At 45.2% G+C, this 26,250-nt stretch overlaps 1 protein-coding gene across 1 annotated transcript in view; it reads right to left on the bottom strand.

Moving 5' to 3' along the window:
* Positions 1 to 26,250, bottom strand: part of LOC120249046 (katanin interacting protein) — a gene marked incomplete at its 3' end in the record, with an annotated part of 157,265 nt that overhangs the window by 62,823 nt on the left and 68,192 nt on the right. Inside the window, exons 6-7 of the mRNA XM_039257525.1 lie at positions 22,763 to 22,894; positions 18,310 to 18,438 (exon numbers count right to left, since the gene is read on the bottom strand). Of these exons, the coding sequence (XP_039113456.1) occupies positions 18,310 to 18,438; positions 22,763 to 22,894 (261 nt within the window). The remainder of the gene's footprint in view (positions 1 to 18,309; positions 18,439 to 22,762; positions 22,895 to 26,250) is intronic.

Below are 26,250 nucleotides of genomic sequence, written 5' to 3'. Positions count from 1 at the left end.
CTCTTGTCTCATGGAGGGAATCCCAGAGAAGTACATAGGAGACCATATGGTTTTTGAGAATGGCATGCATACCAGCGGAAACACTCGCAGCTGGCACCGAAAGGGAGAGACGAAGGACGGAATCCAAGAAGGCTTCGTACTCTCCAAATTCTACAGTCAGGGAGCGCTGGGCTCTGCGCTGACAGTGTGGAGCCTGCTTGGGATTCTCTTTCTGCCTCTCTCTGCCCCTCCCCTGCTCATGTTCTCTCTCTCTCAAAAAAAAAAAAAAAAATAGATCACTATGGCTCCTGAATACCGAGTGGAATTTGAAAGTGGTACAGCAGCAGCAACAGCGGGGAAGGTAGAGGTGGCTGCAGAGGTGGGGACAGCAGGTGCATTTGGAGATGCATTTTGGAGGCAGAGATGACCAACGATGGGCTAGAAATGAGTAGGGTATACAATGATGGGCTAGAAATGAGTAGGGTATACAATGATGGGCTAGAAATGAAGGGTATACACCCTTTGACCAAGTCTCTATGAGAATTATCCTTCACTGTTAATATATAAAGATCATTGAGGGATCGTTGATAATAGAGAATGATCTCAATATGCAAAAAGAAGACGCGGGTTCAATGGCACGTCGAGCGGGCACCAATGGAGCCTCAAAAATGAGGTAGATCTCATGCACTTACTCAGAGAGATAGGAAGACATACATTTAAGCAAAAACAAGCACGTCAAAAAATGCGCATATACAATACATCCAATTTAAAAAATTCGTTTCTGTGCATGTGTGCAAATATGCATACAAAAAGTCTGGAAAAATGGGGGCGCCTTGGTAGCTCAGTTGGTTAAGCATCTAACTTCAGCTCAGGTCATGATCTCACTGTTCTCACTGTGAGTTTGAGCCCCGCGTCAGGCTCTGTGCTGACAGCTCAGAGCCTGGAGCCTGCTTAGATTCTGTGTTTCCCTCTCTCTCTGCCCCTCCCCCACTTGTGCTCTGACTCTCTCAAAAAATTAAAAAAAAAAAAAAAAGACTGGAAAAACAGTCACTAAATTACTAACAGTATTCTCTCTGGAGATGGTGTTAGGGGAACTTTCTTTTCCACTTTGTCTTACTTTTTTAAAAATGTTTATTTATTTATTTTTGAGAAAGAGAGAGTGTGAACAGGGGAGGGGCAGAGAGAGAGGGAGAGAGAGAATCCCAAACAGGCTCCATGCTTAGCACAGAGCCCAACACAGAGACCCTCAAACCCATGACTGTGAGATCATGACCTGAACCGAAATCAAGAGTTGGATGTTCCACTGATAAAGCCACCCAGGAGCCCCTACTTGTTATTATTATTTTTTAAATTATAAGCATATTTCCAATTTGTAATTAGGAGAAAATGATATATTTATATGTATGTTTAAATCCTGTCCCTCACTCTGGAAGTAAGTAACTTCCCCACAGGAGTGGTAGGGACAGTGGGTGGCAGACCCTGGACAGCCAGCTGTCTGACATGCTCCCTATTCCAGATCGAATCTTGTCCCCCCAAAGAGTGACTCAGAAAGCAGCAAGCAGTAGCGCTTGACTCAGGAAGATGATGGACCAGTTGTCTGTCTGACTTAAAATATCCAGTCAAGTGGTCCAGATGTCAAAACAACAGGCCATCAGGGCGCCTGGGTGGCTCAGGCAGTTGAGCGTCCGATTCATGATTTTGGTCATGACCCCAGGATCATGGGATTGAACTCCATGTCAGTCTTTGCACTGAGCATGAAGTCTGCCTAGGATTCTGTCTCTCTCCCTCTGCCCCTCTCCCTTACTCAACTGCTCGCTCTCGCTCTCTCTCTCTGTCAGGAAGGAAGGAAGGAAGGAAGGAAGGAAGGAAGGAAGGAAGGAGGGAAGGAAGGAAGGAAGGAAGGAAGGAAGGAAGGAAGGAAGGAAGGAAGAAAGAAAGAAAGAAAGAAAGAAAGAAAGAAAGAAAGAAAGAAAGAAAGAAAGAAAGAAAGAAAGAGAAAGAAAGAAAAATAGGCCACCAATTCTAACAGGGAGAAACTCAGGGACTATAGCACCTGGGAACCTTTCTCATGAAAAAAACCCTCCCCAAACGCAATCCAAACAATGCAGGGTGAAACCAAAATAAAGAACACGAAGTTGGAGACTGTGGTAAAAGGTCTGATGGTAAACACAGAACCCATTTAGAGACCAAATAAATACTAGACAATTACGCACACTTGGGTCATGGGCCAGAATGCGCTGCTCTAAACCTAAGGCCTGAGCTTAGCTAACAAAAGCCAGAGGAGGGCAGGCAGTGTGGGCGGACTCCTGACCTCATTTTCCATAGCAGCCGGTTATTCCAAGTCCACCTTAAATGGAAACACAGAGTTTTTAAAAATGGCAGCACTGACCTGTTACTATTATTTTTCATAATTTATTAAACCGGAAATATTTTTCAAAAATTTTAAATGTTTAGTTATTTTGAGAGAGAGACAGAGGGAGAGGGAGAGGCAGAAAGAGAGGAAGAGAGAGAATCCCAAGCAGGCTCTGCACCATCAGTGCAGAGCCTGATGTAGGGCTTGAACTCACAAACCGTGAGATCATGACCTGAGCCAAAATCAAGAGTTGGATGCTTAACCGACTGAGGCACCCAGCTGCCCCCGATGAGATATTTTTAAAAACCTCTCTTGTGATCAAGGAATGTGAATTTCAGGGCACCTGCATGGCTCAGTTGGTTAAGTTTTCAACTTCAAATCAGGTCATGATTTCATGGTTCCGGAGTTCAATCCCCACGTTGGGCTCTGTGCTGTTGGTACAGACCCTGCTTTGGATCCTCTGTCTCTCTCTCTCTCTCTCTCTGCCCCTCCCCTCCTCACGCATGCTTGCTCACTCTCACTCTCTCTCAAAAATAAAAGAATATTTAGAACCAAAAAAGAAATTTGAACTCAGTCATTCCTCCCATTTCAATTTGGCTTTTGCTTCAGTTAAATTAGTGCAAATTTCAATGCCTTAAGTGTATTTACAAAATACATATGAAAAAAAAGCCTAGATTCTGCAAGGCTGGTATCTTCACAAAGGAAAATAATACAGTTGCTCGCACTGGGTGAGCTAACTTTAGGAACCTATGCTCTTATAATGCCTGCGTGATTGAAAACCATCTGTTCAGGGGCAAAGGGGAGACAGAGTAAGTAGCAATACTCCCCTGAGAAAGCCGTTCAAAATCTTTCCATCTGGAAAGATGAGAACCTTGGACTGGTCGCTTTGAAAGCCAACCTGCCGGCACTTCAAAGGAATAGCATGCAGGGGGATCTACTGGTTGCTTTGAAGCTGTCATCCAGAAATTTCTCCATGAAACACACTGTAGAGCTTTGCTTTACAATCTTGTGATTTCAGTGTTCAGTGCTTAAATTTTTTTTAAGTTTCTATTTATTTATTTTGGAGAGAGAGAGAGAGAGTGAGCGAGCAGGGGAGGGGGAGAGAGAGAGGGACAGAGAGAGTATCCAAGGAGGCTCCATATTGTCAGGACAGAGCCAGATACTGGGCTCAAACTCACAAGCCGTGAGATCATGACCTGAGCGGAAACCAAGAGTCGGATGCTTAACCAACTGAGCCACCCAGGCGCCCCTCAGTGTTCGGTATTGAAAATGTCAAGTTCACACCCTTGCAACAGATAGCCCTCTGTACAGAGGGGCCAGGGGGGAGGCGTAGGGAGGAATAGACCCCGGACCACCAGCTAAAATGTGGCAGGGGTTTGATGGTCAGTGGATTAGTGCCTCACATGCCTGATCTGCCTCTATTTGCTGGGCTAGGAAAAGAGGGGACCCAGGCGCCATAAAACAGGAAATGTTGCCAGTAACAGTAATATCAAGGGCGGCGGCAGCTACCAATTACAGAGCTTTTGTTACACATGGGCCACCATGCCAACCTCTCTACCCACCTTATCTCATGCTGCCTCTCACCATCCCGGTGGTCCTTATCTTCTAGGCTCAGGGCACCTAATCTAAGTACCAGGGCAGGGTCACGCAGCCAGCAACGGCAGAGCCCGTCTGGATGAATGGCTCTCTGACTCCAAAGTCCGGGCTTGTCACCGCGTGACTATGTTTATTCCCTGCCTGGCACCACCGCGCTGGAAGCGAGTAGTCTCTAGCGCAGGATGGAAGTGAGGTGCCCTGTGACTGTCCTTAGCTTTGTATGGAATTGAGGAAAGCCGCCTGTAAGAGCTTTCAACACAAAGCTGCCTTGAGGCCACTGAACGTGCTCAAGTGCATGCTAAGTGTGAGTGGATGGAGCATTAAACCTCTTATGACCTTCAGAAAAGGGAACAGCTGGGTCTAAGTTCTGGGCCTGGGGTCTGGGCCCCACTCCAGCCACCCTGTGTCCCCAAGCAAAGCTCTGGGCCAAAAGCATCCCCCCCACCACCACCCTTCTAATGTGGGAAAATGCGGCCTGGCGACCTGACAAGGCTGCTAACGGACTGCAATGAGAATAGCTATGAATCAGGGTTCCGTGACTGCTCTACCAGAGGTCTTGCTTTTACAGAAAACTTCAAATTGAGATGACGGCATATTCACTTTTAGGTCTCAGATCCTCCCGATTTTGCCTACGGGAAGATCAGATGTTTAGACCACGAAGTCACAATGGACATGCTGACAGTTTTTGAGAGGAAGTGGTGGGCTCTGGGGTGGAGGTCACTGACCTGCAGCCGGCCCCCGGGACCCCCATCAACCAACCCCCAATAATGTCCTTTAGTTGGTTGGCAGATTGATAAAATTGGGATTTTGAATGCTTTAAGTCCGATATGCACCATTAGCTGTAATAACTCCCACTCATGCCTATTGCCTTATATGAACCATGGTGCACATTTATATTAATCTGCCTGGTCCAGAAAGGATTTTTACCCCGCATCGAGAGGTTAATTGACTAATTTGTTTTTCTTTTCATTTACTCGTTTATTCGACAAATATTTTACTGTGGAGTGTATTTATCCCAATAAGTGTGTCTGACTGTTAAATATGAGGGATAGAGGAATGAACTGGGCAGACAGTGTCTGTTCTCATGGAATTTCTAATATGGCAACAAAAACAGCCATTTTAGAAGAAATTACAAGGGCAACAGGCTTCGAGAACCCAACCCTGGAGCTTGCCAACCCATGCCTCAAACCTGGCGGCTCCTGGATCACAAGCTTCCCAGAATAAAGTGACTTGAGCCCTAAGTTGAGGGTCCACACTGTGTATTTCTGAAATCACCTTTCCCCACGCCAGTTCTGGCAGAACTATGGCTCGAAAATCTGAGCCATACGTGACATGTTTCCAATGCCCGTGTGGTGCTTAGTTTTTGATACTTTCCTACTGTCCCATTCAACCTTGGCTTGTCTTTTACTAATTTTCATTTAAAGCTAAATTTATTGATGAAGTACCATGGAGTTCAGTCTCAAACATCTATCATTATGAAGAACAAATCTATCCTTGCCTTAGGGAGTGGGGTGACGTAAGAGAAAGAGCAAGGCCAGGGAAGGAGAAGGGCATGGGAGGCTGCCCACCTGCTTCCTGGGCTGTGAGTCCCTTAACAAATGCCTGGGCTACACAGCATCACCTGAGCCTGCCCAGAGCGGGGACTGGCTATAGGAAACTGCACAAGGATGAGGGGATAGAGAAAAACAGTGCTGTCAGCCAACTAGAACTTTTGAGGAATGCCTGAAAGGTAGAGCAGAAATCACATCTATGACTAACTAAAGGCAAGGGAAACTTCAGACCGAAACACGGGCAGTAATATTATCTCTAGAAGGAGTGGTACAAGTGTCTTTGTGTAGAGTCCAAAGTCAAGACACAGAGAGAGGAAGCCCTGGGGCATTCACTAGGAGGCTGCATTTAGGGCTGCTGGCTCCTCCCCAGCATATTAAGTATAGAGGCGCTCACCCACAGGCTGAGCCCAGAGTGTGGACTCTGGGACAGGAAGGCGGGACAGTGCCTCAGGAAGTCACCGACCCCAAGGGAGGCAGGAGCTCCCATACCTAAGGTATACAACATCCAAGAACATGTTGCATCTCAACCCCACAATCACCACGGTCACTTTACATAAAACAGAATGGGCAGAGGGAGTGGGATTCTCAAATACAAAAATGAGCAGACAACCATGAGCAAACATTTGGGGAAAATCCACACGTTGAAAGATAGGCACTGAATTAACAAAAGAACTAATACCCAATGAAAGAGAATTAATAAAACAAGTAGAGGAAGACCTTAGAATACAGAGTATTAATATCCCTGGAGAGATTTAAGAAGACATTTCATCCATGAAAAAGAAACAACTAGAGATCCTAAAAGTTTTAATTCTATGAAAAATTTTAAGAAATAAACTAAATAGCAGAAAGAAAGAAAAGAAGTGTTAGAAAATCAAGCCAAACAGTTTTATAAGAACATGGTACAAAAAGAGAAAAATAGTATGAAAGAAAAACTAAGAGACTTGAAAGGATAGATATGGGCCAATGTTTGTGCAGCAGAAGCTCCAGAGAATAAAACAGACACAATGGAAAATAATAGTAGCAATAATAATAATAATAGAAAATTTTCCAGTGCTAAAGTAAGACACAAACCTTCAAATTGAAAAGGTATACCTACCACTTTAAATGGGACAGATATTGATACTGATATATTCATATAGATAAAAGATACAATCTATAAGAAAAATATGTTGACTCTATATGCACATAATAACAGTGATTTGAAATATATAAAGCAACAGAGAAATAAAAAGGAAACTTGACAAGTTAACAGAAATCAACCAGATTAAATAAAAATTAAATAGGATCTATTAAAGTAGTTTGCTATTGAGCATAAAAATTTCCTATAAGTCTTACTGAAAATGCAGATTTCAAACAGTCCATCTCTTACCTCCCTAGATCCAATTCTGTCTTTTAGTGGGAGATTTCACAGTTTTAATAAGCAGCCCAGGGGATTCTGATATAAGTGGTCTGGGACTATGAAGACTCACCAGATTAGATAATTCAGGAAATAGCTTGATTTAATAGATACATTGAGGGGCACCTGGTTGGCTCAGTCATTTAAGCATCTGACTTCGGCTCAGGTCATGATCTTATGGTTTGTGGGTTCGAGCCCTGCATCAGGCTCTGTGCTGATAGCTCAGAGCCTGGAGCCCAGTTCAGATTCTATGTGTCCCTCTCTCTCTCTGTCCCTCCCTCACTCATGCTCTGTCTCTGTCTCTCAAAAAGAAATAAATGTTAAAAAAAACTTTTTTAAGTAGATACACTGAGAACTTTGTATCAAAAGGAAAATAATTATTATTCTTTTGAAAGATCATGGAGCATCCATAAAAATGATCTGGTAGACCACAAATGAAAACCTCACAAACTTCCAAAAACCAGAAACCAAACAAGCCATCCTCTGATCTTAATGTAATAAAATTAGAAAGTAACACAAAGGACAGCAAAACAACAACAGATAAAAAGGCTATTTACTTAGAACATTTGTAAGTACTTTTCTGAATAAAGAGGGAACCCTCTCCACCCCTAATCACAAACCAAGTAGAAATAAATGACAACGAAGACACTGTGTACATAGCAAAATTTGCAGGATAAGGACAAAGCAGTGTTTGGAGGAAAATGTATAGCCTTAAAATTGTTATATTAGAAGACAAGACAGAAAACAAATGAATTAAACATTTAACTTAACAGACTGAAATTATAAAGTGGAGGTAGGGAGAGAACCAAAGCAATAAATTAAACCAAAACATTTAGGGAAAGAATCAAGATAAAAGTAGAAATGAACCAAAATAGAAGCCAATAAATGAAAGAGTGAATGAATAAATAAATGATGAAATAAAGTAAACATGCTCAATAAAACTAAAAGCTGGGCACAGCTCAGCTAGGTAGGTGGAGAGAGCCTTTCACATTTTACTCATTCTGAATTGTTTGACTCTTTTCTAATGAGAAGGCACTCATATATTAGATGTTATATTAAATAACTTGAAATAATGTAAAAATACCTAAGAAATCCTAAGTAGGCTATAAATGCAAGAAGCAAATGACATTATTTATTCCAATAGTGATGCAGAGGTTGGCTATTCTTTACTTTCATTAAGATTGAAAAAGATGCATTAGTAACTCGGATACAATCCGGTCGGTGTCTTCACTTATAGAAATGCTCTAGCGGATGAAAGAATCACTACATCTCTCGCTTCTAGACCTGCACTTCATGGGTAGTTGATGCTTGTTCAGCATCATTCCACATGAATCATTCATGCTCGTCACTGAATAATTCCTGCACTGCTGGCCTGTGCTGCCTGACCCTCCTGCCCAGCACCCTGCCTGATGCCATCAGCCAGGCAGTCCTTTGGTCTGAGCTGTCTAGTTGGGCATCTCTGGGTGCATTCAGGGCACCTTGTGCCTCCCCCGCCCCACACCCCCATGGCTCTGAGTACCAGACAGGCTAACTCAAATCTCTCTAGAACAGAGAAAGAACTCTGCCTCCTCTCACCAGGAACAAAGCTATCCAAACTGGAAGTTGCAAGCTGGCAGTCTCGGGCCAAATATGGCCAGCTATATATTTTGTTTGATCTATAAAAAATAGTGAATCAGTTATCAACATTAAAAAAACAAAAATAAAAAAACTCGGAGGCACTGAACATAAGGAAACCCAGATACCTGGCTTCTCTTAAAACTAGAAAGCCCGGTACCCCCGGGCTTCTGTGTCCGCACGACAATCAAGCTGTGTCAACAATGTTCTCTACATCCCCACCACTCCCCACCAGGCCCTGACACCCAGGCCAAGGGCTGTGCTTGCTACTTGCCTGCCTCACTCCCGTCATTTAAAATAGTCATTTTGGGGGCCCGGTTGGTTGAGTGTCTGACTTCGGCTCAAGTCACGATCTCGTGGTTCGTGAGTTTGAGCCCCACTTCCGGCTCTGTGCTGACAGCTCAGAGCCTGGAGCCTGCTTCAGATTCTGTGTCTCCCTCTCTGTCTGCCCCTTCCCTGTTCATACTCTGTCTCCCTAAAATAAATAAACATTAAAAAATTAAAATAAAATAAAATATTCATTTCAGTTGGCATCATGTGCCAGCAATCCCTATATTTCGGGATCCAAACTCCATCCCCCAAAAGGATTCTTCTACCACAAGCAGCGTAACAGTCTTTGTCAGATTATGTGCTAGATTCCAAACTCTGACTCATAGTTTGGAAAATACTGTCGCCGGGATGTGATGACTGCACTCAGCTCGTGTGGGCCGGCCAGGACGCCTAATCAATATCCACACCACCCCCTCACATTCACTGACTAAATCAGCAGATGATTCAATTCACTTGACTTATGAAGATTTATTTGCAAACGAACTCCAGGCCAGGCACTTTGCTGGGGACCAGCGATACAGCAGGCAGAGCCAATGCGCGTCTCTGCCATCAGGAGGCTCGGATCTGGGCTGAGGGAAGGGTGTTGCAAGCCCTGAATGTGTAACTTTCTTACCACCTACAGCAAGAGTCCCCGGGGTAAGGGGACACTCCATGAATATTATGCAACCTCTAAGCCTGTGTATACTGTGATCAGGAGCAGGATTTTCCTATAAACTCCATCAAGGCTTTACAATGTCAGAGCTGACAGGCACAGGAAATATCTGATCTACCCCTTCTTGTTGAATGAGAGGAAAGGGGGTTCAGAAGCAACGTGGCCTGGCCAGCGCTCCAAAGTGTACGTAAACCCCCAAATACCCTCTCAAGGCTTGCTGAATCTCAGCCACTAGCTTTTTTTACTCTGTAAAACAGGAGGCACAGGCTCCAATGGCTTCAGATGATGTAACGTAGCATACAATGGCAATGTGAGGCCGAGGGTCACATATTAGGGAGTGGTGGAGACCAGGGCAGACGGGAGAGTGCGTGCTCAGAATAAAAATTTTCTCATCCAGAATAGAACAGGACTTCCGGGGAGGATGGCAGATTAGGGGACCTTAAGCTCACTTCGTCTCACAGATACAACTGGATAACACCCCCCTCAGTGTAAATAACCCAGAAATAATGACCCGAAGACTGGCAGAGCAGGCAGCTAAATTCAAAGAGGCCACATCAAAGAAGGTAGGAAAAGCAGAGACAGTTAGGGGCTAAACGCACCCACAGGACTATCAGTGGGAGTGACCGAGGGAAGGATACTGCAGGTGCGGCTGAGGGAGAGAAAAGACCCTCACTCCAGGCACCCCAAGCAGGGAACCTTCATGGGGAAGATGAGTCCCCATAACATTGGACTTTGAAACCCAGAGGGGCCAAACCTTGTGAGTTCTTATCATCAGTGAGACTTCATACATGGAACGTTAAAGCTCAGTGGCTCAGCTCTGGGAGAGCCACGAAGGCGAGGGGAAACTGAGTTCTGGCCGTTAAAGAGACAGCACAACAAACACGTCCGTGAAGATACAGTGCAGAAGCAGCAGTCTCAAAAATGCCTGGGGTGGACATGAGGGGGACTTGTTTATCAACCTTGGAGTGTGTGCGGGAGGGGCAGGGACCTTTAGGAGACTTCTCCAGGAACAAAGGAGACGGCCAGTGCCATTTCCCTCCCCTGACCGCAGCCTGGACATGTGGACACCTGTGGGAAGAGCCCAGGGCCAATCATTCCCACTTGGCTTGTTGACAGTGTGGCAGCCCGGCGTCCTCCCGTGGACAGGCCCCCTCCGATATGCCCCTGGCTGGATCTCGTCCCACGTGTTGCCACAAGCCTGGCAGTGTGCAAACAGCCCCATGAGGCGCTAGTGGCACTAAAGGTGACTCCTGCCCCGGGTGCAGTGGCGGGGGGTGGAGGTAACCACATACACCACTCCGACTGCAGACCCAGCAGTGAACTGGGGGCAGACATCTGGTCTGACCACAGGCCCTGCCCACCAACAAAAGCTTCTCAGGGGGCCGCACAGGGAAAGCATCCTGTCGTTCGGTGCGACTGCATCTCTGGCAAATGCCTGTTCTGACTCCACTCAAGCCCAAGGCAGCCCCACTCTGGCCCACTAACACCGCAGGGAACAAACCCTGCCCTAAACAGGCAAAGAGAGCCACTAAAGATGACCGGACTGACGGAAACTGGCTTAGTTACAACAGCATGGGGCATGCAACACATAGGAGACACCCTGAAGCACCAGCTCCCAAAAAACAGGAGACAATGAGTCACGGGTCACGACAGGGCCTCTTCTCCATAAGGCCACTACTTTTAAGAGCAGGAGATGAAGCCAAGTTTCATAACACACGGAAACAGACAGAGACAAAATGAGGAGGCAGCAGAATATTCCCAAATGAAAGAATGGGACAAAATCACAGCAAGAGACATAAATGAAACAGTGATAAGTAACCTGCCTGGAAGGAAATTTAAAATAATGGTTCAAAAGATACTCACTGGATTTAAGAGTGGAGGACTTCAATGAGACTCTAACAAACAGATAGAAAGTAAAAATGAACCATCAGAGATGAAGAACTCAGTAAATGAAACTAAAAATACACTAGAGGAAATAAACAGCAGACTAGAAGAAGGAGAAGAATGGATCAACAACCTAGAGGACAGAGCCATGGAAAGCAATCAAGGTAAACAGGAGAGAGAAAAGAATAATAATAAATAATGAAAACCAAAAAAATGAAACAGAAAAGGGAACTCAGCAACACCATCAACCATAATAACATTCACAATATAGGGATCCCAGAAGAGAGAGAAAATTTATTTGAAGAAATAATAGCTGAAAACTAGGAAGGGAAACAGAAATCCAGATCCAGGGGGCAGAGAGCCCCCAACAATATCAACCCAATGAGGTTCACATGCTGTAATTAGGGGTGCCTCAGTGGCTCAGTTGGTTAAGCATCTGACTCTTGACTTCGGCTCAGGTCATGATCTCGGGACTTCATGGGTTTGAGCCTTGCATCAGGTTCTGTGCTTACAGCACAGAGCTTCTTGGGAGTCTCTTTCTCTCTCCTTCTCTCTCTCTGCCCCACCCCCACTTGTGCATTTTTTTTCTCTCTCTCTCTCAAAATAAACAAACTTTAAAAAAAGACATACAGTAATTAAAATAGCAAAACGTAGTGATGATGAGGTAACTTTAAAAGCAGCAAGGGAGAAACAGAAAAACATTCCATGCTCATGGATTGGAAGAACGAATACTGTTAAAATGTCCATACTATGGGGCGCCTGGGTGGCTTAGTCGGTTAAGCGTCCGACTTTTGCTTAGGTCATGATCTCACGGTTCGTGGGTTCAAGCCCCGCATCGGGCTCTGTGCTGACTGACAGCTCAGAGCCCAGAGCCTGTTTCAGTCTGTGACTCCCTCTCTCTCTGACCCTCCCCTGCTCATGCTGTCTCTCTCTCTCTCTCCTAGAAACAAATAAAACATTAAAAAAAAAAATGTCCATACTAACCCAAAGCACTCTACATATACAATGCAATCCCTATCAAAATAAGACCAGCATTCTTCACAGAGCTAGAACAAACAATCCTAAAATTTGTATGGAACCAGAAAAGACCCTGAATAGTCAAAGTAATGTTGAAAAAGAAAACCAAAGCTGGAGGCATCACAATCCGGGACTTCAAGCTGTATTACACAACTGTGAGCATCAAGACAGTATAGCACAAAAACAGACATATAGATCCATGGAACAGAATAGAGAACCCAGAAATGGATGCACAAATGTATGGCCTGATCTATGACATAGCAGGGAAGAATACCCAATGGAAAAAAAGAGTCTCTTCAGCAAATGGTGTTGGGAAAACTGGACAGCAACATACAGAAGAATGAACCTGGACCACTTTTTTACACCATGCACAAAAATAAACTCAAAATGGATGAGAGACCTGAAAAGATCTGAAAGATAGGAAGCCATCAAAATCCTAGAGGAGAAAACAGGCAACAACTTCTTTGACCTCGGCCACAACAACTTCTTACCTGACATGTCTCCAGTGGTAAGGGAAACAAAAGCACAAATGGGACCTCATCAGGATAAAAAGTTTCTACACAGCAAAGGAAACAATCAGCAAAACTAAGGCAACCGACGGAATGAGAGAAGAGATTGGTAAATGACATAACAGAAAAAGGGTTAGTATCCAAATCTATGAAGAACTTACAACTCAACACCCGAAAAACAAATAATCCTTTGAAGAAATGGGCAAAAGACACGAATAGATACTTTTCCAAAGAAGACATTCAGATGGCGAACAGACACATGAAAAAATGCCCAACATCACTCATGGTCAGGGAAATACAAGTCACACCACAATGAGACACCACCTCACACTTGACAGAATGGCTAATATTAACAACTCAGGAAACTACAGATGTTGGTGAGAATGTAGACAAAGGGGAATTTACACTGCTGGTGGGAGTGCAAACTCTGGAAAAGAGTATGGAGACTCCTTAAAAAATTAAAAATAGAACTACCCACAATCCAGCAATTACACAACTAGGTATTTATCCAAAGGATTTTTAAAAATGCTAGTTTGAAGGAGTACATGCACCCCAGTGTTTACACCAGTATTATCGACCATATCCAAATAAGGAAAGAGCCTAAATGTCCAGTGACTGATGAATGGATAAAGAAGATGTAGTACATGTATACAATGGAATATTTACTTGGTGATCAAAAAGAATGAAATCTTGGCATCTGCAACAATGTGGACGGAATTAGAGTGTATTATGCTAAGTGAAATAAGTCAGAGAAAGACAAATATCATACGAGTTCACGTGTATACGGAATTTAAGAAACAAAACAGATGAGCATAGTGGAAGGGAAGCAAAAATAAGATAAAAATAGAGGGAGACAAACCATAAGAGACTCTTAAATACAGAGAACAAACTGAGGGTTGCTGGAGGGGTGTTGGGTGGAAGAATGAGCTAAATGGGTGATGGGCATTAAGGAGGGCACTTGTTAGGATGAGCACCGGATGGGGGCGCCTGGGTGGCTTAGTTGGTTAAGCGTCTGACTTCGGCTCAGGTCACGATCTCGCCGTTTGTGGGTTCGAGTCCCACGTCGGGCTCTGTGCTGACAGCTCAGAGCCTGGAACCTGCTTCAGATTCTGTGTCTCCTTCTCGCTCTGCCCCTCCCCATGCTCACCTCTGTCTCTCTCTCAAAAATAAAGAAACAGTAAAAAAATTAAAAAAAAAAAAAAAGGATGAGTACTCGATGTTATGTGTAAGTGATGAATCACTAAATTCCATCCCTAGAAAAATAAAAATATATAAAAATAAAAAAATATATATAAATATATAAAAAATATAAAAAAATAAAAAATAAATAAAAAGCAGCAAAGGAAAAGAAAACAGTTATATACAAGGGAAACCCCAGAAGGCTTTCAGCATGTTTCTCAGCAGAGACCTTGTAAGCCAGAAAGAGTGGTATGATATATTCATAGTGCTCAAAACAAAACACCCTGCAACCAAGAATACTCTATCCAGCAAGGCTACCATTCACAAAAGAGGGAGAGATAAAGAGTTTCCTAGACAAAAGTTAAAGAAATTCATGATCACTAAACAAGCCCTATGAGAAATGTTAAAGGGGACTCTTTGAGTGTAAAGGGAAGACTGTAAGTAGGGGTCAGAGAAGTAGGAAGCACAAAAACAGTGAAACTAAGTATGTCTATAAAAATCAGTCAAGGGATTCACAAAATAAAAGGATGTGAAGTATGATACCATATGCCCAAAATCTGGGGGTGGTGGGGGAAGGAGAGGAGTAAAGAATGGGTTCAAACATAAGCAACCATCAACGTCATAATATAGACTGCTATATAGGCATAAGATGTTACAAACGATTCTTTTGATTTGGTAACATGAATCAAAAACCAGTAACAGATATGCAAAAAATAAAGAGAAAGAAATCCAAGTATATCAGTAAAGAAAGCAAGCAAACAGTGAGAAAAAAGAGTGAGAAGAAAGGAACAGAGAAGACCTATAAAAACAACAATAAAACAAGTAACAAAATGGCAATAAGAACACACCTATCAACAATTACTTTGGAACAAACGTTCCAATGAAAAGACATAGGACACATGTAGATTGAAAGGAAAGGGATGGAAAAGCATTTATCACGCAAGAGGAAGTGAAAAGGAAACTTGGGGTAGCAATATTTATATCAGACAAAAACAGACATTAAAACAAAGACTGTAACAAGAAACAAAGAAAGAAAACCATCAACTAAGAAGATATAACAATTGTAAATATTTATACACCCAACACAGAAGCACCCAAATACATAAAGCAGCTAATGTCAAACATAAGGGAAGTCATTGATAGTAATATAATAATAGTAGGGGACTTTAACACCATACTTATATCAAGGGAAAGATCACCTAAACAGAAAGTAACAAGGTAACAGTGGCCTTGAATGACATTGGACCAGATGAATCTAACAGATATAATCAGAATATTACATCCTGAAACAGCATAATATACAATCTTTTCAAATGCTTATGGAACATTCTCCAGAATAGGTCATCTATTAGGTCACAAAATAAGTCTCAACAAATTCAAAAAGATTGAAGTCATACCATGCATCTTTTCTGACCACAATGCTTTTGTAAAACTAGAAATGAACCACGAGAAAAAAATCTAGAAAGAACACAAATATATGGAGGTTAAATAACACACTACCAAACAAGTAAATGGGCTAACCGAGAAATCAGAGGAAATAAAATACTACAGGGAGACAAATGAAAATTAAAACACGATGGTCCAAAACGTTTGGGATGCAGCAAAAGCTGTTCTAAAAGGAGAGTTTATGGCGATCTAGGTCTACCTCAAGAAGCAAGCAAAATCTCAAGTAAAGAAACTAACCTTACACCCAAAGGAACTATAATAAGGACAAACAAAACCCAAAACCATAGAAGGAAGGAAATCAGGAAAACGGGAGCAGAAATAAATGTAATACAAACTTAGAAAGCAATAGAACAGATCAATGAAACCAGGAGCTTGTTCTTTGAAAAGATCAACAAAATTGATATACCTAGCCAGCCTCATCAGAGAGAGAGAGAGAGAGAGAGAGAGAGAGAGAGAAGAGACTCAGACAAACAAAATCAGAAACAAAAGCGGAAAAAATAATGACAGAGTGGCACTTGGGCACCAGTTGGTTGAGCATCCAACTTGGGCTCAGGTCACCATCTCCCAGTTCATGAGTTCGAGCCCTGCATTGGGCTTTGTGCTGACAGCTTATAACCTGGAGCCTGCTTTGGATTCTGTGTCTCCCCCCCACCCCCCGCCCCTCCCTCTCTCATGCTCTATCTCTCTCTCAAAAATAAATAAACATTAAAAAAGAAAGAAAGAACAGACACCACTGATTTTAATATTATGCAAAATTATATGCCAACAAATTGGACAACCTAGAAGAAATGGAGAAATTCCTAGAAATGGATAATCAACCTCCCAAAACTGAATCAGAGAGAAATAGAAAATTTGAACAGACTGGGGTGCATAGGTGGCTCAGTCAGTTGAGTGCCTGACTTCAGCTCAGGCCATGATCTCAGTTCATGAGATCTCAGTGAGTTTAAGCCCCATGTTGGGCTCTGTGATGATAACTCAGAACCTGAAGCCTGCTTCAGATTGTGTGTCTCCCTCTCTTTCTCTGCCCCTCCCCTGCTTGTACTGTCTCTCGCTCTAAAAAACAAATAAAGATTAAAAAAAAAAAAGAAATAAAATTTGAACAGACTGATTACTAGTGATGAAATAGAATAGTAAGTGATGAAATTGAATCAGTAATCAAAAAACTTCCAACAAACAAAAGTCCAGGACCAGATGGCTTCACAGGTCAATTCCACCAAATATTCAAAGAATTAATATCTATTCTTCTCAAAGAGTAGAAGAAGGAAAACCTCCAAAAAACAGAAGAGGAAGAAAAACCTCCAAATTCATTCTATGAGGCCAACATTATCGTGACACCATAACCAGATAAAGACACTACGAAAAAAAAAAAGAGAGAGACAGAGAACTACAGGCCAATGTATCTGATGAACACAGATGCAAAAAATGCTCAACAAAATATTAGCAAACTGAATCCAACAATACATTAAAGAAATCATTCACCAGGATCATTCACCAGGATCAGGTGGGATTTATCCCTGCAATGTAAGGGTGGTTCAATCCTCACAAATTAATCAACATGAGACATAGCATCAATAAGAGAAACAATTGAAACCATTGAAACGATTGATCATTTTAATGGATGCAAAAAAGCATTTGACAAAGTACAAGATTCATTCACAATAGAAACTGCCAACAAAGTAGGTTTAGAGGGAACATAGTTCAACATAATAAAGGCCATATATAAAAATCCCACAGCTGACACCATACTAAAAAAACTGAGAGCTTTTCCCCTAAGGTCAGGAACAAGACAGGGATGTCCATTCTCACCACTTTTATTCAACACAGTACTCTGGAAATCCTAGCCTAAGCAATCAGAAAGAAGAAATAGAAGGCATCCAAACTGGTAAGGAAGAAGTAAAACTTTCACTATTTGCAGGTGACATGATACTACAGAAAACCCTCAAGACTGCACTAAAAATCTACTAGAACATTTATTAAGGAAAGGCACAGGATACAAAATATACAGAAATATGTTGCGTTTCTATACACTAATAATGAAGTAACAGAAAGAGAAATTAACAACCCCAGTTACAATTGTACAGAAAATAATAAAATACCTAGGAATAGAATTAACCAAGGGAGTGAAAGGCCAGTACTCTGAAACTATCAAACACTGATGAAAGAAATTGAAGACCACGCAATGGAAAGATATCCCATGCTCATGGATTGGAAGAACAAATATTGTTAAAATGTCCGTACCACTCAAAGCAATCTACAGATTTAATGCAAAACCTATTAAAATACCCACAGCATTCTTCACAGAGCTAGAATAAAGATTCCTAAAATTTGTATGGAACCACAAAAGACCCCTAAACAGCCAAAGCAATCTTGAAAAAGAACAAAGCTGGAGGTATTACATTCCCAGATTTCAAGATACACTACAAAGCAGTAGGAATCAAAACAATATGGTACTGGCACCAAAAAAAGACACATCGATCAATGGATCAGAATAGAAAACCTAGAAATAAACCCACAATCTCATGGTCAATTAAACTTTGACAAAACAGGCAAGAGTATCCAATGGAAAAAAACAGTCCCTTCAATAGATGGTGCTGGGAAAACGGAATGGCAACATGCAAAAGAATGAAACTGGACCACTTTCTTATGTCACACACCAAAATAAACTCAAAATGGATTAAGGACCTAAATGTGAGACCTGAAACCAGGTGTAAACAAAGACTGTCTCATGGGGGCTATGCTACGGCCCAGCTGCTTGGCAAAGACCCTGGCCCTTCATGGCATTATGAGGCTGAAATCCATCTTACCATTACATCCTGAATAGTTAAGAGGATCCTTTCTTTGTCCACATTGACAGCAGGATCAGGGCAGCCTCGTGCATTCAGAAGGGAGAAATTAAAATCACAGGGCGTGGTGCCGGTAGAAGACTTGGTACCCTAGGGACAAGCAGAGAGAATGGGCATGGTAACAGTAATTTATGTCCCTGAAGATGCACTGGATCCCTCGTTCTCTCTGTTGGTCTCCATGCCTCCCGTCTCCCTCCTCACCATCCATCATTCTCTGCTCTCACTCCCAAAGCTGACCTGCCCAGACTCACCCCTGCCTTACCCCACACCACTGCAGGCACACAGTTAGTAAACAGACCAGGATTCAAACTCAGGCCACCAACAACCTACACTCTGGGCTCAGTGAGTACTGAGATATGGCCTCCACATCTTGCTGAATTAAAAAAAAAAAAAAAGTGGGATTATCAAACAGCGTGGAGGGTATATAATCCCATCTATGTGAAAACATCTATAAAAACTAAAGGAGGGGCTCCTGGGTGGCTTAGTCGGTTATGCGTCCGACTTTCGCTTAGGTCATGATCTCGCGGTTCGTGGGTTCGAGCCCCTCGTCGGGCTCTGTGCTGACTGCCAGCTCGGAGCCTGGAGCCTGTTTCAGTCTGTGACTCCCTCTCTCTCTGACCTTCCCCTGCTCACACTGTCTCTCTCTCTTTCTCTCCTAGAAATAAATAAAAATATTTTTTAAAAAAATAAATAAATAATAAAATAAAAACTAAAGGAAAACATGGTACTCACTTGAAAGTTATTTAAAATTTTTTTAATGTTTTTTATTTATTTCTGAGAGAGAAAGAGAGACAAAGAGTGCAGAGGAGGGTCAGAGAGACAGGGAGATACAGAATCTGAAGCAGGCTCCAGGCTCTGAGCTGGCTGTCAGCACAGAGCCCGATGCGGGGCTCCTACCCACGAACCATGAGATCATGACCTGAGCTGAAGTCGGATGCTTAACCAACTGGGCCACCCAGGTGCCCCTGAAAGTTATTTAATTGGTAACCCAAAACAGAAGTACCCAAGCAATGGGAACACACAGGTTGTGGACAGGTCTTTAGTTGTTGATGTGTGTCAGCAAGTAACAATGGCCTTAAAACACCGAATTGTAATTGTGGGCAAATATCCAGTTCACCCCACACCAGGGTCCACACGACACAGCATTCCAGAAGATGGTGGGGCAGCCAAGTCTCCCTATCACGTGTCATGCTGGCAGAGAAAATCAAATAACTAAACTCAGGGATTACCACCACTCACTGGGGATGGGCCAAGACTGGAACATTCCAGATCAACCATCTCCTCTTGGATAAAATCAATACATTACATATATAATGAACATAAGAAATTTTTATTTGGGATGGATATACCCATCTATGACCTCTGGGGCGGTGGGATTGTGCAAAGACTTTTATTTTTTTTGTATCAGTTGAATTTTTTATTTTATTTTTTATTTTAGACGGTGGTGGGGAGGGCATGGGAAAGGGGGCAGAGGGAGAGAAAGAGGGACTCTCCAGCAGGCTCCATGTTCAGTGCAGAGATCACATGGGATCATGACCTGAGCTGAAATCAAGAGTTAGGCGCTCAACAGACTGAGCCCCCCAGACACTCCGATACAATGTTTACTGTCTGCTTTATCTCCAGCCTGTAGAAGGGTGCCTGGGATTCGTGCCGGGAGCACACACCTGTCCTGAGCAACAACCATGCTGTCACCTAAGGACGTGGCTCCCAAATGTTCGGATTCTTCCAGAGAAGCCCCAGATTCACACTTTGACACAGACTCTCCTGATCCTTAAATGCCAGCTAGTAATTCTTTCAAAAACACAGCGCAAGTCAATGGGCCGGAGGCCAGCGAGGCGTGTCTGCGGCGTGCTGGTCTGTGAACTCAGAGCCGCCAAGAAATGGGAGATCACTAAGGGTAGGATTGAAGGCAAAAGGCTGGTATGTTTCAACGGTGAAGGTCAGATGAAAAGTACACATGCAGACGCGCATTTCCTTTGGCTCCATTTCAGAGCTGCACTTGCAAACACTGCGAGGTGACTGGGTATATTTAGCCAGATGCTTTTTCCCTCTCTCTCTCTCTCTCTCTCTCTCTCTCATTCAGATTGCATCTCTTAAGGCTTCTGCCTTGGCCGAAAACGAAAACTGGCATTTCCATCTCCCCCTTTCACTTAGCAGGAAAATAACTCCAAGGGGAAATTGACTGTGAAGCCATACACTGTGCCCCCTCAAGATGGGGAGAAAAAGGAAAGAAAGAAATACAATCAAGCGCTCACAGTGGAGAAAATGAAGGGCCTGCAGAGGAGGGCCGTGCTGATTCAGAGCATGTGTGCACACAGGAATGCTAATGGGGCTTAATAGCTGGTGAGGGGCAGGCCGGAAGGAATATACGTTCATTTAACAGGAGGTGCCAAAGGAGAAGAGGGAACGACCCCACTTTTTGAGGGAAGGGCATGCACACGTTCAGTGCCGGGGGCGGCGGGGGCGGGGGGGTGGGGTTAGTGGCTGGGACTGGAATGGGCTGAACTTGACTACAGACCAGTCTCCCAAACTAAGAGAAATTGATGGCTGTTTGTAGAGACGTGTTCAAATCCTGAGCAGGACCCTGTTCTGTTGTTTCAAAAACAAATGTGTGTGTGTGTGTGTGTGTGGTATGGGAGGTGGGTGTTAAAGGCAGTAAAGTCCACACCACAATTTTGCCTACTGTAAAATCCCATTTCTACAGACTGAGTAGGAAACAAGGTCACTGCATCAGTCCATAAAAACCAGCTTCCCCCTTCTCTCCCCGGAGGACAAAATTTCCAATTTACTTTCAGACTTTCGTAGTCAGGATGCAAAATGAAGTGACCCTTTGCTCTTTACCTGTCCTTCTTTAATGAGCAAAGAAGGAAATACAAACAGGCAAACACTACCACGAGAATGTTTCCTGGACAATATTCCCACTGCTTTTAAAAGTGCTTTGCATTTCTTAAAGGTGGGTTTGTGGTACAGGAGCAACATACAAAAGCAAGGTTTTGGGGGCGCCTGGGTGGCTCAGCTGGTTAAGCATCCAACTTTGGCTCAGAGCATGATCTCACGGTTCGTGGGTTCGAGCCCTGCATCAGGCTCTGTGCTGACAGCTCAGAGCTTGGAGCCTGTTTCCAATCCTGTGTCTCCCTCTCTCTCTTCCCCTCCCCTGCTCATGCTCTGTCTCTCTTTCATACACACAGATAAACCAACATTTAAAAAAATTTTTTTAAAAAGCAATATTTTGTTCTTTTAGAGAGGCTACTGAATCTGCAGGCTAGGCCCACAGTGGAATGAAGACCTGGTGGATGGTGCCTTTGTCTGGTGGCATCCTGATAACTCTGCTTCTACATAGCCAAGACGATGATCTACCCGCTCATTTTACGTCTAAAAGCACTGCTCTCAGGATAAAGTCCACCTAACCACACTGGCCCTTCCCCCTCCCCCCCTCCGCCCAGGCTCATGTGCACCGCATGGTCTGCCCCACACCCCACCTTGCTCATGCTCTGCCTGAGCCTCATGTCAGCTGTGCTTGCCGTTCCCTCCACCTGCCATGCTGTTCCCATCAGGTTTCAACTGAACTGACACGGGAAGGCTGCCTTCCTGCCCTCTCTCCCACACTGTTCCACCTTGCTCTCTGTCTTCTTCACAGAACGTGACCATACCCGAAATTATTGCATTATTCATCTCCTGGTTTATTCTGTACCGTCTACCCCACCCCCACCGCAGAGTGTAAGTTGCTAAGAATAGGTCCCTGTGCGTTTTGTTCATTTCTGTGTCTCCAGTGCCCGGCACAGAGCCTGAGGTTCAGAAGTGGGTGCCCAGCCAGTGCTTGCTGCGTGGAAGCCCAGCACACACTGCTGTAGGTCCCCGGATTCCACAAGTGACATGGCAGTTTGAGGAGGGCACTGAAACGCCCCACTGTCTGACTCCTCAGCCGCTGCGTCACTGTGGACTCTGGGCTGCGGCTCTAGGGAGTTCTGGGCATTTCCATGTGTGGGCTCTGCTGGCCCAGGCAGGGGGGTGACATTCAAAATCTTTAACAGCAGGTGCATATACATGGGTGCAGACAGGCTGAGTATCAGCTCTGCCTGCCCCCGCCTCCCCTTCCTTGCCCCACACTCTCACCCAGCCTCTAAGACCCCAGCAAATGTCACTTCCTCTAGGAAGCCTTCCTGGATACCCTCTCTCTTGGGCCTGCCACATCTTGCCCCATCCTTCAGCAAGCTCTCGTGGTATGGGGATTGTAGGCTGTAGCCTCTGTGGGGTCAGACAGCAGCCATTCTGACAGCTGGACGCTGGGTGCCTTGCAGGCACGGTGCCCAGCATGCAGCCTGCGTGCTCGCCACGGTGTGGGAAAGGGGAGGAAGAACCTGCCGTCACAAAGTGCCCCCAGAGCCGCTCCCGCACAAGCCGAGGCCAGGCCTACCTGTGGATGGTCCCCAGAAGCGTCCTTGGCCTTGATGGTCTCATCCCCACACGGCTCAAAATCTTCAGAGTAGTCCAGGGGCGGCTCAATGTGCAGCCGTGGGCCGGCTTCTGTCCTGATCTGCACAGATTTCTATACTGAAAAAAGCCAGACTGTTTCAGAGGTGCCGGGAGGTACACCTTGGTTCCGCGGAGAGGTGAGTGCGTTAGCAGCTGACTGTGAGGCAGTAAGTCTGTGAAGGCCACGCCACCTCCGCTAGAAGTCCTTACTGGAGGGGTGCCTGGGGGCCTCAGTCAGTTAAGCGACAAACTTCAGCTCAGGTCATGATCTCACGGTTCATGAGTTCGAGCCCCACATCAGGATCTATACTGTCAGCACAGAGCCCCCTCGGATCCTCCATTCCCCTCTCTCTCTGCCCCTCCCCTGCTGAGGCACGTGCGCTCTCTCTCTCTCTCAAAAGTAAATAAACATTCTTTTTTAAAAAAGTCTTGACTGGTTCCTACTGCACAAAGGGTGTTCAGTAGAATTTTTGACCAACTTTTTAGGTTGAAATACTTTCTTAGTAGAATTTTAGTGGGTGTTAAACTTCCCCAAATTGGCTTTGTGATCAACTAAGCTTAGGAGACCCTGGGTTTTCCTTGGGGCTTCTCAGGGCTGGGCCAGGGTGGCACAAGGGAGGCACCCTTTAAGAAGGGGCTCCTTCTTGGGTGGCCCAGCGTGTGCACGAATCCAAGAGTGAAGGCCTCCTTAAACTTCCTGCTCTGGGCCCCACTTGAGTGAGGCCTGGCTACTAAAAGAAGGAACAGGTGCGCTGGGCCATGTGTACTGGGTTTATTACCCGCTGAGGGACACAGATTTATTTTATTTTTTTTTTTAAGTTTTTTTTAGAGAGAGAGAGAGAGAGAGAGGGCAAGGGAGGGGCAGAGAGAGAGGGAGAGAGAAACCCAAGCAGGTTCCACGCTGTTAGCACAGAGCCTGACATGGGGCTCGAATTCACGAACTATGAGATCACGACCTGAGCTGAAACCAAGAGTCGGACGCTCAACCAGCTGAGCCACCCAGGTGCCCCAGGGACAGTGATTCAGATCATGCAGTTCCCCTCACGCTTGGGTGAGAACCCTCCACCCCCTGTAAGAATTAGGACCCCACCAGCCTGGTGGACGCAGCTATTACCCTGATGATGAAGGACGTGATGCCGGAGGCTTATGGGCCTGCGCGACTCTCACTGGTTGGGACCGAACACCTTTCTCATTCACAGTCACCCCGCCCTGCCCCCGCCCACCCCCAGGGGGACGTGCACACCATATGCCACCGCACTGAATGCACTGAATGCAGACTCAGCGCCCCTCCAAGTGTGTCAGGTACATTGCTCCTTCGGTTGTCATAGTGGCCCCAGGGGGAACTGAGGCCCAAGGCCACAAGCCCCTTGCTGAAGGTCACACAGCGAGGAAGCCGCAGGGCCTAGATCTGAACCCCAGCAGTATAGCTCCAAGCCAGGGATGGCTCAATGCTTCGTGTACAGAGTAAGTATTTTCGGTCCTGCCAGCCATATGGTTTCTGTCAACTGTACTCAGCTGTCCCCTTGTAGCTGGAAAGTAGCCACAGAGAATGCCTGAATGAATGGGCATGGCTGTGTCCCCAAAACACTTTATTTATAAGAACAGGCTGGGGCCAGATTTAGCCCAAGAGCTGTAGTTGGTTGCTGAGGGACCCTAGTCCTAAACCACCACGCTGTACTGCCCCCCAAGAGGTGCATGAAGAATAAATGGGCCCAGTCTAGGCTACAGGATGAAAGGACGCGAAGGAGCTTCCTGAGAACATCTAACACTCAGAAAAGCAGGCAGAGGCTTGGCTATAGATCACTCGAGAAAAAGATCTTGGAAAGAAAGATTTAAAAAAGAGAGAGAAAGAGAGAGAGGCTGATAAAGGCAGGTAGGGAGCCCCGGCTGGGGAACAGGGAGGAGGCAGAGGTGCCGAAGGGAGGTGCTTGGGGACACTTTTCCTCCCATAGGCGACCCTGTCACTTGGCGATACCCCCCAGCCTCTGACACCAAGTGTGAGCTCGCTGCCTCCCAGGCTGTGTGAACTCGCTCTTAGACCATTTCTTAGCATCCGCTGCAGGGTCCCTGGAGGGGAAGAAGGCTTTGGGGCCAGGAGACACCTTGGAGCTTCCTTGCCTGGGGCCAGGATGAACCTGAAAGGGGTTTGAAGTTCATCTTCAAGATCTATCTCTACGATAGATGATGGGGGAGGGCGGGCTCCTCCCCCCTCCTCAGGAACCATTCAATAACACCCAGATGCTGAAATGGAGCTGGAGAGTGAGAGAGGCAGAGACAGAAGGGGTGGGGGGGAGAGAGAGAGAGAGGGAGAAGAGGAAGGAGAAGAGGAAGAGGCTGGGAGGGAGGAGCGCTGGGCATTGGGCACAGCCTGGCCCCTCCACAGGTTTCTGTTCCTTCATCTAGAAGGGGAGGACCCAGGCCCTATAGGAGCCTACTCTCATGTAAGGTCCGTGCACCAGCAGCATCGGCTTCCCCTGGCAGTTTGTGAGAAATGCGGGATTTCAAGCCCCATCTCAGAGTTACCAGTCAGAATCTGCATTTTCACAAGGGCCCAGGTGACGCACACACACACACACGCAAGTCTGAGTAGCGCGAGGTCTGTGAAGTTTTGCACAGGTGCTGCTGTTTGTGCCCACCCTGCATGTGATCCCCTGTCTGCTGGCGAAAGCACCCCAATTTTCTTTTGGGAAATCCTCCCCCTCCCCACCCCCTAATCCAAGTGTTCATGGGGGACTGAGTCCATGGGGGGGGCTGGAGCACAGGACAGGTCCGGGCAACCTGAGCATTAGACCCTGCTGGCCTAGAGTGACCAGGTGACTCGTTCAGGGGAGCCAGAGAGATGCACTAGTGGGGCGACAGAATGTGAGGTGGAGGCTGGCCGTGGCCACCTTGGTACCACACAGAGCAGCATAGGGAAAAGCAGAGTTGAGAGATGGAGACCGAGCCTTGCTACGTTGTCTGAGCACCTGGATCCAGCCATACCTGAACTGGCTTTCCCACTAGTAAGTAAGAGAGCTGGCATTAATGCGGTTCTGCTGGTCTGATCTAAATTATAACTAGGAGGAAGAGCTCCAGCATTCAAGGACAAATGCCCAGGTATGTCTCTGTCCTCTGTAGCTTTCCCATCCCCCATTTTCCCAGAAGCGCCCCTCTCCCTTCCCAGGAGCTTGCCACAACTGCTCGCCCTGCCAAAAGGTTGGGGGATGGGTTTGCAGTAGGCATTAAGGCACTTAACCAGCAAGCCCTTACTGAATGCTGACTGCATGCAAGGTTCTGGAAGCACATCGAAATAGAAAAAAAATGTAACAACCAATGCCCCGGCCTCAAGGAGTTCACACAGAACATGCAACAGAAGAACATGCTTATGAAGCAACACGTAACACAATTAATGTGGTCCAGAAAGAGTCTGAAGTGCCGAGTGGGTGCCCG

This window comes from Hyaena hyaena, unplaced genomic scaffold (genome assembly GCF_003009895.1).
Source record: "Hyaena hyaena isolate Hyena2069 unplaced genomic scaffold, ASM300989v1 scaffold_624, whole genome shotgun sequence".
NCBI classification, from domain to species: Eukaryota; Metazoa; Chordata; class Mammalia; order Carnivora; family Hyaenidae; genus Hyaena; species Hyaena hyaena.
The sequence above is the reverse complement of the archived record's forward strand: the minus strand, read 5'-3'. Positions and strand labels throughout refer to the sequence as shown.